This window comes from Anastrepha obliqua, chromosome 4 (genome assembly GCF_027943255.1).
Source record: "Anastrepha obliqua isolate idAnaObli1 chromosome 4, idAnaObli1_1.0, whole genome shotgun sequence".
Classification (NCBI taxonomy): Eukaryota; Metazoa; Arthropoda; class Insecta; order Diptera; family Tephritidae; genus Anastrepha; species Anastrepha obliqua.
In genome coordinates, this window is record NC_072895.1 from 56,831,515 (window position 1) to 56,846,320 (window position 14,806).

General features: G+C 38.5%; 2 protein-coding genes across 4 annotated transcripts in view; both read right to left on the reverse strand.

Annotated features, from left to right (window-relative positions):
* Nucleotides 1–5,497, reverse strand: part of LOC129246374 (uncharacterized) — a 37,079-nt gene extending 31,582 nt beyond the window's left edge. For all 3 annotated transcript variants that reach the window (XM_054885142.1, XM_054885141.1, XM_054885140.1), the window contains exon 1: nucleotides 4,497–5,497. In XM_054885142.1, the coding sequence (XP_054741117.1) occupies nucleotides 4,497–4,535 (39 nt within the window). In that variant the 5' untranslated portion in view covers nucleotides 4,536–5,497. The remainder of the gene's footprint in view (nucleotides 1–4,496) is intronic.
* A 2,528-nt stretch (nucleotides 5,498–8,025) lies between these two features.
* Nucleotides 8,026–9,427, reverse strand: LOC129244798 (ribonuclease H1-like). Its single transcript, XM_054882645.1, has 4 exons — nucleotides 9,068–9,427; nucleotides 8,782–8,996; nucleotides 8,461–8,722; nucleotides 8,026–8,399 (listed from the first exon to the last, which is right to left on the reverse strand). The coding sequence occupies exons 1-4, from the start codon at nucleotides 9,314–9,316 to the stop codon at nucleotides 8,373–8,375; spliced, it is 753 nt and encodes a 250-aa protein (XP_054738620.1). The 5' UTR covers nucleotides 9,317–9,427; the 3' UTR covers nucleotides 8,026–8,372.
* Nucleotides 9,428–14,806: the final 5,379 nt, after the last annotated feature.

A 14,806-nucleotide genomic window follows, 5' to 3' on the forward strand; every position in this document is an offset into this window, starting at 1 on the left:
GTTAAAAAATAAAAAGGAATCTTCGAACGCGTATAAGAGGCATATTTTGTATTTTTTTTATAAAAGTGGTAAAAATGCGACAACTGCTGCTGCAGAAATAAACACTGTTCACGGAGAGGATATCGTGCGTGTAAGGATTGCGCAAAATGGTTTTCAAAATACCGAAGTGGTAACTGCGACGTGGAGGATGCCCCGCGCGCTGGTCGTCCTGAAGTCTTTAACACCGACGCCTTGGTCGAACTCGTGGAAGCTGAGCCAAATTTGACAGTCGATATGATAGCTCAGAGGTTAAATTCATCGCAGGGAACAGTTCACAGGCACCTGGTTCAGTTGGGAAAGGTTTCAAAGCTGGGAAAATGGGTTCCGCATAGACTTGCCGTCGCCAACCTTCAGCAGAGAGTGAATGTGTGTTCTCAGCTGCTGTAACGGCTTGAAAATGAAAGTTTTTTTTAACCGTATCGTTACTGGTGATGAAAAATGGGTCCTTTACAATAATCCTGTTCGCAAACGCCAATGGTTAGATAAAGATGAAACACCAGAACCGACCCCTAGAGATGGTCTTCACCCCAAGAAGATTCTGCTGTCTATTTGGTGGGATATGGCCGGTATTGTTTATTATGAACTTCTGGAACCAAACCAGACGATAATTGCTGATTATTATTACCATCAGCTATCAAACCTGAATGAGGCACTTAAAAAAAAATCTACAGTCTTTAGAGAATTGACGGAAAGTTTTGTTTCACCACGACAACGCAAGATCTCATACCGCAAGGCAAACATTAGGCAAGCTGAACGAGCTCAGATGGGAGCTAATGCCGCATCCACCATACTCTCCGGATATTACACCTTATGATTATCACCTTTTCCGTGGACTTCAATCCCATATGAGTAACAAGAACTACTTCTCAAAAGAAGCTATAAAAAGGGATATCGAAGCGTATTTTGGCTCCAAGGACAAAAAAACTTTTTGAGCAGGGATTTAAAAATTTGCCTAAACGTTGGGAAGCCATTGTAAATAATGAAGGAAAATATATTATTGATTAATAAATACTTTAAACATTTTTTTTATTAACCATCCATAACCATTATTATCCACCTTTAAAAAAACGCACGAACTTATGGACTGACCTGATAATATATATATAATTTGCGTTTAAGCCCTTTAAGCCGAGCTCCTCCTCCTATTTGTGTTGTGCGCTTTGTTGTTTTTCCGCAACACTATTCATCCTACATATTTTGACTAAGTTTGTGTTTATTTTGTGAAAGTGAATAGTGGCAATACTTCTATTGATTTAAAAACATTGGCACTTAGCTTGTTTATACATATATAATTTCGTATAAAGAGCAACAAAAATAACCTATGTATCATAAAGGATAAAAATATTATGTGCGACGTATTGTTGTTGTTGTTGCTGAAGTGACAGTCCTTGGCCGGATGTAAATCCGGGTCGTTCCGGTTACTTAGAACCGACTGTGGTGGGAATGTCCCGAGCGACATTGATTAAAATTTAATTTAAAAAAAGTATAAATAGCTTAAAATAGTTAAAATCAAAACCATCTTTAAGAGACGTCAATGCTCAACATTCTAAAATAATCCACATTGAAATATTTCCTCATATTCACTGATATCGACGTTTGAATTCCTAACCGCGGTTTTTCGTAATACCTTGAAAACTACAAATTTTCCAAAATCCACTTCAGCACGAAGTATGGGATTAATTAAGAGCTATAAGTTAAGTCTATTGTCAAAATAAAATAAAAAGTATTCCCACTAGAAAAGCAAAATTTGTTGACACTAAAAAATATTATTTAACAATATTTGTTAAAGTATTATGTTCTTTATATTATATTTGATATTCTGGAGTAGTGATTCATTTTTTGTAAAACACTGTATTTCCTAAGTTACTAACAATTCTATCAGACGACGAATAACTAAATATTTATACGCATACATAGTATGTATGTATATATGCATTAATATAAGTATTGCATTTATTTACGTACTATATGTACATAAACTAATAAGAATTAAAATAAATATTTTGTCACAACAAATACATATAAGAAAATATCAACAGCAGGGAGGTAAAACACGGCAATGATAATATCGGCAAAATAAACATACATATGTATATGCATGCATATTATACATATCCACACATACAATAAAATACACGTACAGCCAGAGCAAGCTAGTCAGAAAGTAGGCAAATAGACAACCTAGCGAGCGAACGAACTATCGAGCAGGCGGGCGGCTATTTAATGTGGATGCCGATTTATTTGTGTTTTGTGCTTGTGTTGAAGCTGAGACTACGACTTCTGCCACTACACAAGTCAGCTCAAACAGAAGCAGCAGCAGTGCGAGTTAAAATTACGGTGAGCTTTCGGCAGCAGCCAGTGTTGTTCCTATTCGTTATCGAAAAATAACAGAATATAAGCAGCGACGGTAGAGAGTTTGATACAAGGAGGATAAATGGATAGAGTGAGCGAATCGAGGCGCTTATTGGGGTTAAAGTGGGACGGCAGCGCAGTAGCGTTGTACGACTAATGCCAGCACATGACGCAGAGTAGCGGCGACTGTGACAGACACTGCGTAGCAGCAGCAATGGAAAGCAGCGGAAATGTATACGTTGTTAGTATGTTCAGATGAAGGTGTGACGGTAATGGCGCAGGCAGTGCACGATATTCTTATTTTTAATATAGTGTGTGTGCTAAGCGCGCTGGATTCAGTGGGGAGCTGGTAAATGGAATTAAAGCAGTCAAATTAAGCTCGATTTTGATTGTAAGGTTTGGTTAGCCAAGTACTGGTACTGAGCACTCATCCCTGAACAAATTTCATTGCGAAAATTAATGGCGAGAGGAAGAATGATGTTCCATGCTTTCATGATGAATATAACTTTTTTAAATCGCAGATGCATATTAATATAACAAAACGAAATAAAATAATAAATAAATATAACTACGTGTATATGTCGATATCCATCATTTTTCGGCCAACATGCTCATATCTAAACGCACACCTTGAAAATTTAGTGAAAACTCCTAACAAAAGAAGTATGCGCCAATTATAAGTACGTACATATGTATGTGCATGTGCTTATTTACTATATGAGTTGTATTTAAAGGAATGTAGATATCAGCTACCGTTGAGGTTTGTGCGTTAATCCTGGGTTCGATGCCCACTGTAAACTTCAAACATGAACAAGTTTTTTTATAGCAGTCGTTCATCGATAGCAATTGCCGAAATACCGAGTGCAAAAAATACAGAGATGTAGAAGTGAAAAATGTATAGCGGTATTTATTATAAGAATCAAATTTCTTCATTTTTGCTTAGGGAAAATGGGTAATGGTAAATTTTAAATGCTACTGGTGCAAGAAAATAGTGTAACCACTTGAATTTTTTGATATATTGAATTGGTATTATTTTTAAAGCACCAATATTTAATTACTGTATCTCCAAATTAGCGGTCTTATTAGGATATCCTCTAATAAATCAAGTATACAGTTGCCAAAATACTTGTCTATAATATGAAATATTTTCTTAAAAGCTTAAAATGTTTTCAAGCAAACCACTTTATAAGATTTTCTATAGAGGTTTCGGTAGAATACCACATTCAGAACATTAATATAACAACTGTACAGGGGTGTCCACATAGTGTTTTCCTTTAATCACTTCTTCACGTCAGTTCTTTCTCGGCGGCAATGTTAACACGAAAAACTGGAGTGAGATGGCATGGGAAACAGTTTGGTGCGTATTTTAGAGCGGTGCCATCACTGGCCTGTTTTTCTTTTAAAATGCTGCTGGAATCGCCGATCAACGATGAACGTTTAAGAGGTATGATAAACAATTTTTTATGGCCGGAAATTAAAGGTATGGACTTCCGTGATCATTGGTTTTATAAGAATAGTGTGGCAATACCGCAATCGATGTTTTAAGTCAACGTCTTGAAAAACTGGGTTAACAGGATGTGTTACTGTGAAGCAAGCCGAGCCAGCCACATGAATGAAATTGTGTTTCATAAATAAAATATACCCTTTCTCTTTTGAATAATACAATAATAATATACCTAATCGAGATAATAATGAAACAAAAAAATTGAGTTTTGTCCATTTCTAAAAAGAAACCTGCGTATGCATCACCCTTTAAATAGTTTTAACGCTACTAGATTATTAATAGCATATTTCCAGCTGTAAACAATAAATTTATATACAATAATAAATAAAAGGAGCGAAATTAATTAAGATAAAGTTATTGATTTATATTGTATTTCATATTCTCTTATTCCAATTGGCTATGGGGTTAACGGCAATTACTTCTTCTACCTACATAGTGGTTTTTACATTATTTACTGAATTATGTTGTTCCAATTTTTTATTAACGCGCTCTACAAATGTGTAGCTTTCGCTCTATGTAGTAATTTTAATTGTGTATCTAAGATTTTTTGATAAATAGCTGTTTAATTAAATGCATTGTTTTTAATGCAATCTTTAATTACCAGTAATTTGAAATCCAACTGTATTGTTTTATTATCCATTTTGTTGACGCTTCCTGCATTTGGAATAGTTATTTTTATGTTTTCTTTCACAATTTCGTTTGTTCCACTTCTCCCACTCACACACACTTCACTGCGCTCCTTTTTGTTCAATTTCTTTTCGTCATCCACTTTGTCCGAGTTTCTTCTTTACACTTTTTTATTTTTTCATGATTTATATCCGTTTGTTGCTGTCAACTAAAGCCCGATATTCATCTCTTTCGCACACACGGTGTTATCATCGCGATCGAAGGCAGAGCGAAATGTTACAGCTTCTTATGGCCCCCTTCACTTCTCGTTGTTTTACACTTTTTCTTAGTTTTCTACTTTCCACATCTACTAAAAATTTTCAATACAAATTCCCCCCAATTGGGTTTAAAGCTATCAATTTTGTTGCTTATTTCATCAATTACACATTATTTTTATTAACCGTACTACAAGTACCAAAAACTGTGCGAATATATCTTACTTTTCTAACTACATGCAAATATTTCACTCAACGAATTTAAATTTCAATTATATTTTTATTTTTCGTTTCTGCGCGTTTTGCCACTGCCACTTCTGTGGCACACGCACTCATACACACACCATTCGTTCATTCACGCCGCACATACAATGGCCTACGTCGGCTACAGCAATACAAATAGCAGCAGCGACGGTTTCTTCTTGTCTCGGGCTCCACTCTGTATAGCTACGTTGATGACGGGCGCGACGTCCTCGCTGCGGCTTCGGCCAATGCAGCAACTGCGGCGACGGCAGTGAACAGTAAGCAAGCTTGCTAATTTTGTCAAAAATTCACTTCACCAATAGCATGCAATTATGCAGCATGAAAATATCACTTTAATACTCATAATATTACACATATTGCGTCCATAAATTCACGTCTTTTCACAATTTTTTTCACCAAATTTTGCTCGTACGCGCTTCCCAATTTCAATTTCTTGCGTTTTGCTCCTTCGCCTTCATCGTCGTCGTCGTTTCTCCTTCGTTCCGTAGTAATTTGACAGTGGAAAAATGAAAATGGTGCGCAGAATTCTATATGTGTGAGAATTGGTGTGGCGTAGTGGTGGTGAATTTTGGTAGTGTAGGAGCGTATGTGTGCATCGGTGTGAGGCCAGTGTGATGTGGTGTTTGTGAAGCTGGCGTTTAGCGGTAGGTGTGTAGGTATTTTCCAATTATATTATGTTGGCAATATCTCCGAAAATGCAGTGATGCCACTTGTGTTTCAGCTTTTACATTTACATATGTCACGATTATACTTAACTTATGAAATTTTGGTTTTATTACCGTCATGAATTGCACAAATATGAGGGCGAAGATGAGCCTTCACTCAATCTTTCACCGAGTGAAATTGCACAATGAAAATATCTTTTCAAACTCTGTGATTACATATCATAAAATGAAATCGTTATTTTCCAATGGCCAACATTTTCGCTATTTCTATCAACGCATACATCTACAAATCCATCTTTGATCTAAATTAAGAAAAGCAACCGTTAAAATTGTTAAAAATAAAGATTAAAAATCAAGAACTTTTCGCCGAAATGTGATTGTGGCCTTCAAATCTCCATAATAACAATTTATACAAGGTGCTGTTCTTACGATTTGGTTGTTTGAAGTTACCAAATTTTGTTTTTCCGTTTGTTTCTTTAAAACCTGATAGAAAATTTGACATTTAAACTTATAAATTGCAAAAATAAAGTGCATGTAAATGTCGTTGCTCTAGTGTCTGCACCATGCGTGAATTCTCATTAATAAACTAATCACGAGCGATTGACTGTGGGGACATGGGTTGTTGTTGTTGTTGTTAACAGCATAGGTAGCCCTGTCAGAGTAGGCATATCATCGTTCGTCTTCGTCTAGCTCATCTAGGGGTAGGCCCAGGAAACATGCTGTTTCGACAGGTTGGGTCCAGAGGGAAAGGGGGGTTAGATGAGTCGGTTTGAGGGGGCATGTGAAGAGGTGGTTAGTGTCGTGCGGGGTACCTTCACATGCCGGACATGTGTTTGGTATGTCGGGGTCGATTCTGGATATGTAGGAGTTTAACCTGCTACAATATCCAGAGCGTAGTTGTGCCAGTGTTACACGGGTCTCACGGGGAAGCTGGAGCTCTTCATCTGCAATAGGTGGTGGTTGGACTCCGATTACGGCATTCACAGGACGGGAGTTCAAGAAGGTGGTAACGGTCTCCCGGTGAATGTCGTTTATAGACTGTCTAAATACTGTCCGGTCCAGTAGGTTACGGTCGGTCTTGTCCTGGATATCGCCAGCGTAGTCAAAGAGGTGTCTCCTGACGTGCCTGGGAGGCGGCTCAGGCTCAAGCAGGTGTCTGCAGGGATGAGACCTGCGGTAACATCCGAGCAGGAACTGCTTGCTGAGCAATTTGTTGTGCTCCGCAACTGGGAGCATTAGTGCGTCGTTGTGAAGGTGTTGGATAGGTGACATTAGGAGGCACCCGGTCGCTGTCCGAATGGCGGTATTTTGACAGGTCTGTAGCTTAGTCCACTGCGAATCACTAGTTCCAGGCGACCAGACAGGCGCAGCATAGTTGAGAACCGGCCGGCCAATTGCCTTAAATGTCGAAAGCAACAGTTCTTTGTCTTTGCCCCAAGTGCTGCCGGCCAGCGATTTGAGGACCTTGTTGCGATTTTGGACCTTAGTGGCAATTGCGGTTGTATGCGCAGAGAAGGAGAGCAAGCTGTCAAAGGTTACACCCAAAATTTTGGGGTTATTCACAGTCGGAATTGGTGTGTCATCGACTTTTACCTTAAGGGGCAGCTTGACCTCCTTTGTCCAGGTGGTGAAAAGGGTCGCCGTGGACTTTGTGGGGGAAAGTTGTAGATTCCTCGCAGTGAAAAAGCGAGAAAGGTCGGTGAGGTAGTCGTTCACTTTGGAACACAGGCCATCGATGTCATTGCCCGACGCCATTATCGAGCAATCGTCAGCGTATGAGATCAGGGAAACTCCCGCTGGTGGTTGGGGGAGCTTCGAGATGTAGAATTTAAAAAGCAAGGGTGAAAGGACAAGGGTGGGGACATGGGTAAACGGGACCTGTGTTGTTGTTGTGGTTGTAGCAGCATAAACATTCCCTCCACATATATGGGGAATGCTGCTAAGGTGACAGTCCTTGGCCGAATATAAATCCGGGTCGTTCTGGTAACGTAGAACCGACTGTCGCGGGAACGTTTGTAATTAAAAGCTTTTTTTAATTTTGTTTACTTTTTTCAATAAACAAATCAGTGTTTTCCACAACCAGAAAATAATTCTTTCTGTTTTTATGTTGCGTAGGTAAACACAGTATTTCATACTTTGAACAAAATCTTCTGTTTTTTATACGTTACACGTTACTGATATGTTAGCTGCTATTAACAACTAATTATTTTCATTCTTCCTGTGACTTGCGAGTATGTTAAAAATTGAAACACAAATTGTCGGAAAGTTTGCATTTGTATACTTAAAATAAAGGGGCACAAGCACCACCGATTCGGTTTTTGTTGCCTATGAAAGTTTTCAGGTCGGAGTTCCCACATAAATCAATTTTAAAAACAACGGCTATTTATCTAGATTAAATAATTTACAATATGTAGACCAAGTGTTTTTGTAAAGAAATATCGAAAATAAGTTTCATACATCGTACATTGGTACTAATAAATGAGTACTTTCTGAACTTCTAAAAAATGCGTTATTATTAATAATTACAAGAAATCACAAATAATGAAAAATACTTCAAAAACCATGGCATTTCAAAAATGCGATTGAGTACTCTATTGTTGCACTGCTATAAACGGAAACAAGTATTAGACGAATGTTTGACATTATTCAATAATTGTCGAATAATAATTATTCCGATTCCTTACGCGCATCAGACTAAAAGAAATAATACGAGTATTAATATACATATTTGAAGCTACGGAATCTACAATTATACCCATTTTATGTCAATTGAATTGTCATTGAGGAGAGCATCTAGCTTTTCAAATTGTTTCCGGTTTTGTACCACTTTACCATTCTTGTTTCGCCAGCCATTTCGTTTCCATATATTCATCCAAGAAGCCACAGCATTCAGCAAGAACTCCGACCTAGTGTGCAAGCGTAGTTTCGGTATACCAACCCTTTGGGCGCTCTCAATTGCTGCAATTGCTGCTTCAACATTCCGAGTCATGCGACCTGATGCGGCTTCAGTTACATTACTAAAAAATAAAATAATTTAATGCTTTTCTTTCACTTACTATAAATTTTGTGATTTTACAGAGGATGATTTCTCCCAAAGTATATACCATAGCCAGCCGTACAATTCCATTGGCCAACATTTTCGCTATTTCCACCAACGTACACATCTACATATCCATCTTTGTCTACAGTATTTATATTTCCACTGGGGTCCTGTTTAATTTCCCCCCCGCCTGTTATAATTGGCTTCGAATTAACATCTGGATATTCCTTTAATGCATCAAATGCTTCTAGCTTCAAGGTATATTAGTTTAATAAAAAGAAAGTATATAAACTGTTAACAGATTAAAATAATGTTTACACACCAACTCTTTATCACCCTCAGTATCCTCAAACCACATAGTATGTGGTGTAGTTTGTAGAGGAATATAATCGGGTTCCTCTTGTTTGATTTTGTTAGATTTTAGATAATTATCCACAAATTTGTCGGCTTCCAACTTGGATGGAAATTTCTTGTAAATTGCGCCGCTAAATTTGTTCACTTCCTGCTTACATTCTGCCCAAGTCTCAAACACACCTGTTCGCCGACCGTTTGCTACAGCGTAGAAAGACATTTACAAAAATTTTATTATTATAAATTTTAATATTCAAATTTCACTGCACCCGCCAAGTATTGCGTTTTTATTCTTTAAGAAAGAAGATTGCGCCCATCAGAGCGTACGTGACGTCACGTTTGCTGGGTTGTGCAGTATTGCCAACCATTTGCTCTTCGCAATAAATTTAGTGCTTTTTTATACCGAAAATGCGAAAATTTTGAAGTTTCCTGTTTGTTTCTTTTTTTTAATTTAAAGCTACCGAAACTTTAGGTTAAAAAACAAATTATATTATTAAACAAAAAAAGGTTAAAAAAGGTCGCTCTGAGAAGATTTTATTGCTAATGAAAATTTTTTTACTCTTATAAAATTTGATAATTCGAAAGGGCAAATTTAATTTTTGGCTCCATTTAAGGTTATGCAAAAATATTAAATGCCCCTCTCTCAACTCTTCTTAAGATTGAAAACCTTTTTACACATTTTAAAAAGCCTTTGAATTTGTTGAATGCGAATTAAAACCATAGAGGTGTAATCGTTTCTTCCGGTCATCAATCCTTAGTGAGACATAGGACATTAAGAGTTATATTCATTGTAAAAATAAACAAGAAAATACCAGAAAATACTAAAGAAACCATACTGACATTTTTACAAAAAGAGTACCTTATCTAGTTACGTAACTTCAAATATAGCAAAAAAGTCGTTCCCTTAACAAAAGAGTCTTGCTCAACAAAAAAACCTCATAAATTAAATTTTACATAAGCATAACACATTTATTTAAAAAAACGCACATTTTAAAGACAATTTGTCACGCACACAAAGTTCTTTAAGTGATTCAATAAAAATTTGTTGGGTTATTTTCTTTGAATGGGCATTTTAATGCGTTTTTATATCCAAAGCTAGGCAACACTGCAGTAGCGAGAGAGAGATTTGACTGCCGAAAGCAGAAGAATACCAACAACACCTGCAATCGCGGGCAACGCCACCAGATGTTAAAAAAAAGTAAAGCTAAATAAAACTGAGTGAATTATTTAAATAATTATTAAAAAATGTATATTTTACAAAATTATAAACATGACATTTTAATTAGAACAACTAGAAAAATGTCATGAAGAAAGAACTAAAACTCCGAGACACAAAATAATAAAAATAACAAAAAAAAAAATGATAAATCAGGTTACGAAAATGGTAATCTAGCTATACTGGAGCTAAAATCACGTAACTAGTTGTCAAATTCGCTGAGCGCAAAGTAACGGGACCACCATTCATTGAATATTTACAAACAAGTAATTCCCCTTTCTTTTAGTTATTTGTTTTATTTTATTTCAATTATAACAATTTATACAAGGTGCTGTTGTTGTTGTTGTTGTAGCAGTATCTTCGCCCTGTCAATGTAGTGCAAGGTGGATTTATTAAGGTGACAGAATTCACCCAGCTGAATTTTTCACCGTAGGTATTGGCCTCTGGCGACGATACAGCATGCTTGACTGCGCTTTGTATGTGTTAGTGCAGTCGGGTGGCGTCGTGTCACACATACTTGTTGTCGGTAAAAATCAAAAATTTTAGATATTAGCGTCAAGCACCCGACACGCACACATATAAAGTTCTTGTCAAACAATGCTTGACCTACCAGAGGCCATATGGCTTACGTCAAAATGATATGCTTTGTTTGTATGTATTGGTATGTGTACATTCGTATGTTTACATTTGCTTGCTGATTTTGACGTGATGCTTGCACCAAACGCAACAACAAATACATGTAGGGTTTCACTTATATGTGTTTGCTGTCACCTGTAATAAATTCGCCTTGATGTAGTGTAATTACCGGTCTTCTTCGTCTAGCTCATCTGACGGTAGGCCCAGGAAACTTGCTGTTTCGGCAGGATGGGTCCAGAAGTAAAGGGGTGTTAGATGATAGGGTTTGATGGGGCATGTGAAGAGGTGGTTAGTGTCGTGCGGGGTACCTTCACATGCTGGACATATGTTTAGTATTTCGGGGTCGATTCTGGATAGGTAGGAGTTTAACCTGCTACAATATCCAGAACGTAATTGTGCCAAGATTACGCGGGACTCTCGGGGAAGCTGGAGCTCTTCGTCTGCGATAGGTGGTGGTTAGACTCCGATAACGGCATTCGGGGGTCGGGAGCTTAAGAAGGTGGTAAGGGTCTCCCGATGAATGTCGTTAATTGCCTGTCTGTATACTGTCTGATCCTGGAGTGGTCTGTCCGTTTTGTCCTGGATCTCGTCCACGTAGTTGAGGAAGTGCCTCCTGATGTACCTGGGAGGTGGCTCAGGCTCGAGCAGGTGTCTGCATGGGTGAGGCCTACGGTGACACCCAAGCAGAAACTGCTTGCCGAGCATTTTGTTGTGCTCCTTAACCGGGAGCATGTGCGCCTCGTCATGCAAATGTTGGATGGGGGACATCAGGAGACACTGGTTCCAGGCGACCAGACAGGCGCGGCATAGTTCAGAACCTGTCGGCCTATTGCTTTGAAAGTCGACAGCAATATTTCTTTGTCTTTGCCCCAAGTGCTGCCGGCGAGCGACTTGAGGACCTTGTTGCGATTCTGTACTCTCGTTGCAATAGCGGTTGTTTGCGCTGAGAAGGAGAGCAAGCTGTCAAAGGTGACTCCCAAAATTCTGGGGTTGTTTACCGTCGGTATTGGGGTATCATCGACGTGCACCTGAAGTGGCAGCTTGACCTCCTTTGTCCAGGTGGTAAATAGGGTCGCCGTGGATTTAGTGGGAGAAAGTTTTAAGTTTCTCGCAGTGAAGAAGCGAGAAAGGCGGGCGAGGTAGTCGTTTACTTTTGAGCATAGGCCATCAATGTCATTGCCCGACGCCATTATCGTGCAGTCGTCGGCATATGAGACCAGTGAGACTCCCTCTGGTGGCTGGGGGAGTTTCGAAATATAGAAATTAAAAAGCAAGGGTGAAAGGACACCACCCTGCGGTACTCCTTGCTTTATTTTTCTCTCTTTTGAGGTTTGGTCTCAAAATATTACCGACGAGTGACGACCACTCAGGTAGTTCGCGGTCCACCTCTTCAGCCCTGGCGGGAGTGTCGACTGTAAAATGTCATCTAGTAGCGTGTCGTGGCTGACTGTGTGGAAAGCCTTTTGTAGGTCCAACGCTACTAGGACAGTCCTCTCGCAGGGGCGGTTTTGGTTTAGTCCGCGGTTTACCTGGGTGTTTATGACGGTGAGTGCCGTGGTGGTACTGTGCACTCTACGGAAACCATGCTGGTGTTGGGCTGGAGTCAGGTGTTCAGTGAGTAGTGGGAGTAAAGGGCTTCAAGTGTCTTCACTACTGGGGAAAGGAGAGTTATCGGACGATAAGACTCCCCTTGGTTGGCGGGTTTCCCAGGCTTCAGCAGTGGGACCACTCTCCCTAATTTCCACTTATCAGGAATGATGAGAGTGGCCATGGACAGGTTGAAGACCTTTGTGAGATATTCTACTCCCAATGGACCCAGTTTTTTCAACATCAGCATGTTTAGTCCGTCGGGGCCAATGGCTTTTGATGGTTTCATGTGTTTGATGGCCCCCTGAACCTCGTCGCTGGTGAAAGCAAGCGTTGCACTGTTGTATGGCAGTTTGTGCAGCCGTCTGGTGGCACAACGTTTAGATCTGTCGACCGGAGGATGCAATATAAATTGCCGGCTGAAATAGCTCGCGCATCTCTTCGGGTCCGACGAAGTACGACCGTTGAAGGTGATATCCACCAGAGAACTGCAAGCGGTTGTATTTTTCTGACTTGCGATCCACTCACAAAAAAAGCGGTATCAATATGTACGACCAACGCAAACTAAGCGGTGTTTGCGCTGAGCAGAACCGCAACAGAGCAGTAAATGTTCTATGTATATCGTTTGCACATCCGAGTCTTTCTTTGTTCAGTCTTTGCTTCGTTTATAACTACCGCTTGTTCGATCACTTCGGCTATGCGGTGCTGCATATGACCGCTACCGAATGACAACAATACTGAAAACACCGCCTGCACAAATAGATCATAACACACAAGCAAAAGAGCATGATGCAAAGAATAATGAGATGGCGCCCATCGTGGTCCCGTTACTTTGCGCTCAGCGAATTTGACAACTAGTTACGTGATTTTAGCTCCAGTATGACCAGATTACCATTTTCGTAACTTGATTTATCATTTTTTTTTTGTTATTTTTATTATTTTGTGTCTCGGAGCTTTAGTTCTTTCTTCATGACATTTTTCTAGTTGTTCTAATTAAAATGTCATGTTTATAATTTTGTAAAATATACATTTTTTAATAATTATTTAAATAATTCACTCAGTTTTATTTAGTTTTTCTTTTTTTTAACATCTGGTGGCATTGCCCGCGAGTGCAGGTGTTGTTGGTGTTCTTCTGCTTTCGGCAGTCAAATCTCTCTCTCGCTACTGCAGAGTTGCCTAGCTTTGGATATAAAAACGCACTAAATGCCCATTTAAAGAAAATAAAACACGAAATTTGTATTGTGTTACTTAAAGAACTTTGTATGCGTGACAAATTGTCTGTAGAATGTACGTTTTTTTAAATAAATGTGTTATGCTTATGTACAATTTAATTTATGAGTTTTTTTGTTAAGCGAAACTCTTTTGTTAAGGGAACGACTTTTTTGCTATATTTGAAGTTCTGTAACTAGATAAGGTACTCTTTTCGTAAAAATGTCTGTATAGTTTCTTTAGTATTTTCTGGTATTTTGTGGCTTATTTTTACAATGAATACATCTATTGATGCCCTATGTCCCACTAAGGATTGATATGCATATATATTTTTGATAACAAACAATAATATCTATATCTTTAATCATATAAATAACTGCATAAGCCGATCACTGTTCCATAGATGCAATTCTTAAGCCTACAAAAACGGTTTGTACACTGCCTCCGCCATCAATCCAGTGGCACCATCCGTTCAAGGCACTTCTCCTGGCGCAACTCCATCAGCACTATTAAAATCCACATTCACACATTGTTCAATCTTATCAGCGGCTGTGCAACAATATTAGACACTATAAAATGTGTAGATCCACAACTTGGTTGAACAATTTAATATGATTTGCAAAATATTTAACATTTTTCCCACCATTTTTTCAAACTACTAAATTTTATAAGAATCAACTAATTTTCATTAGCACTAAAATCTTCTCAGAGTGGCCTTTTTTAAACTTCTTTTGTATAATAATACAGTTTTTTTTTAACCTAAAGTCTCGGTAGCCTTAAATTAAAAACAAAAAGAAACAAACACCAAACTTAAAAATTGTCGCATTTTCGGTATAAAAAAGCACTAAATTTATTGTGAAGAGCAAATGGTTGGCAATACTGCACAACACTGCAAACGTGACGTCACGTACGCTCTGATGGGCGCAATCTTCTTTCTATCATTCTTGGCAAAAGAGTACCGCTTAAAAATATCTATGCCATCGCGCGTTCTCTCAATACATAAATGATTAGCACTCGAAGGAGTCCACTTTCTTATCTAGGTTTTTTTTTATCTTTGTTGCA

Coding starts and splice junctions, on each gene's coding strand:
- LOC129244798 (XM_054882645.1), bottom strand. CDS start 9,316: ATGTCTTTCTACGCTGTAGCAAACGGTCGGCGAACAGGTGTGTTTGAG. Junction 8,997..9,067: donor CTGAGGGTGATAAAGAGTTG/GTGTGTAAACAT, acceptor TATACCTTGAAG/CTAGAAGCATTTGATGCATT. Junction 8,723..8,781: donor TTTGGGAGAAATCATCCTCT/GTAAAATCACAA, acceptor TTTATTTTTTAG/TAATGTAACTGAAGCCGCAT.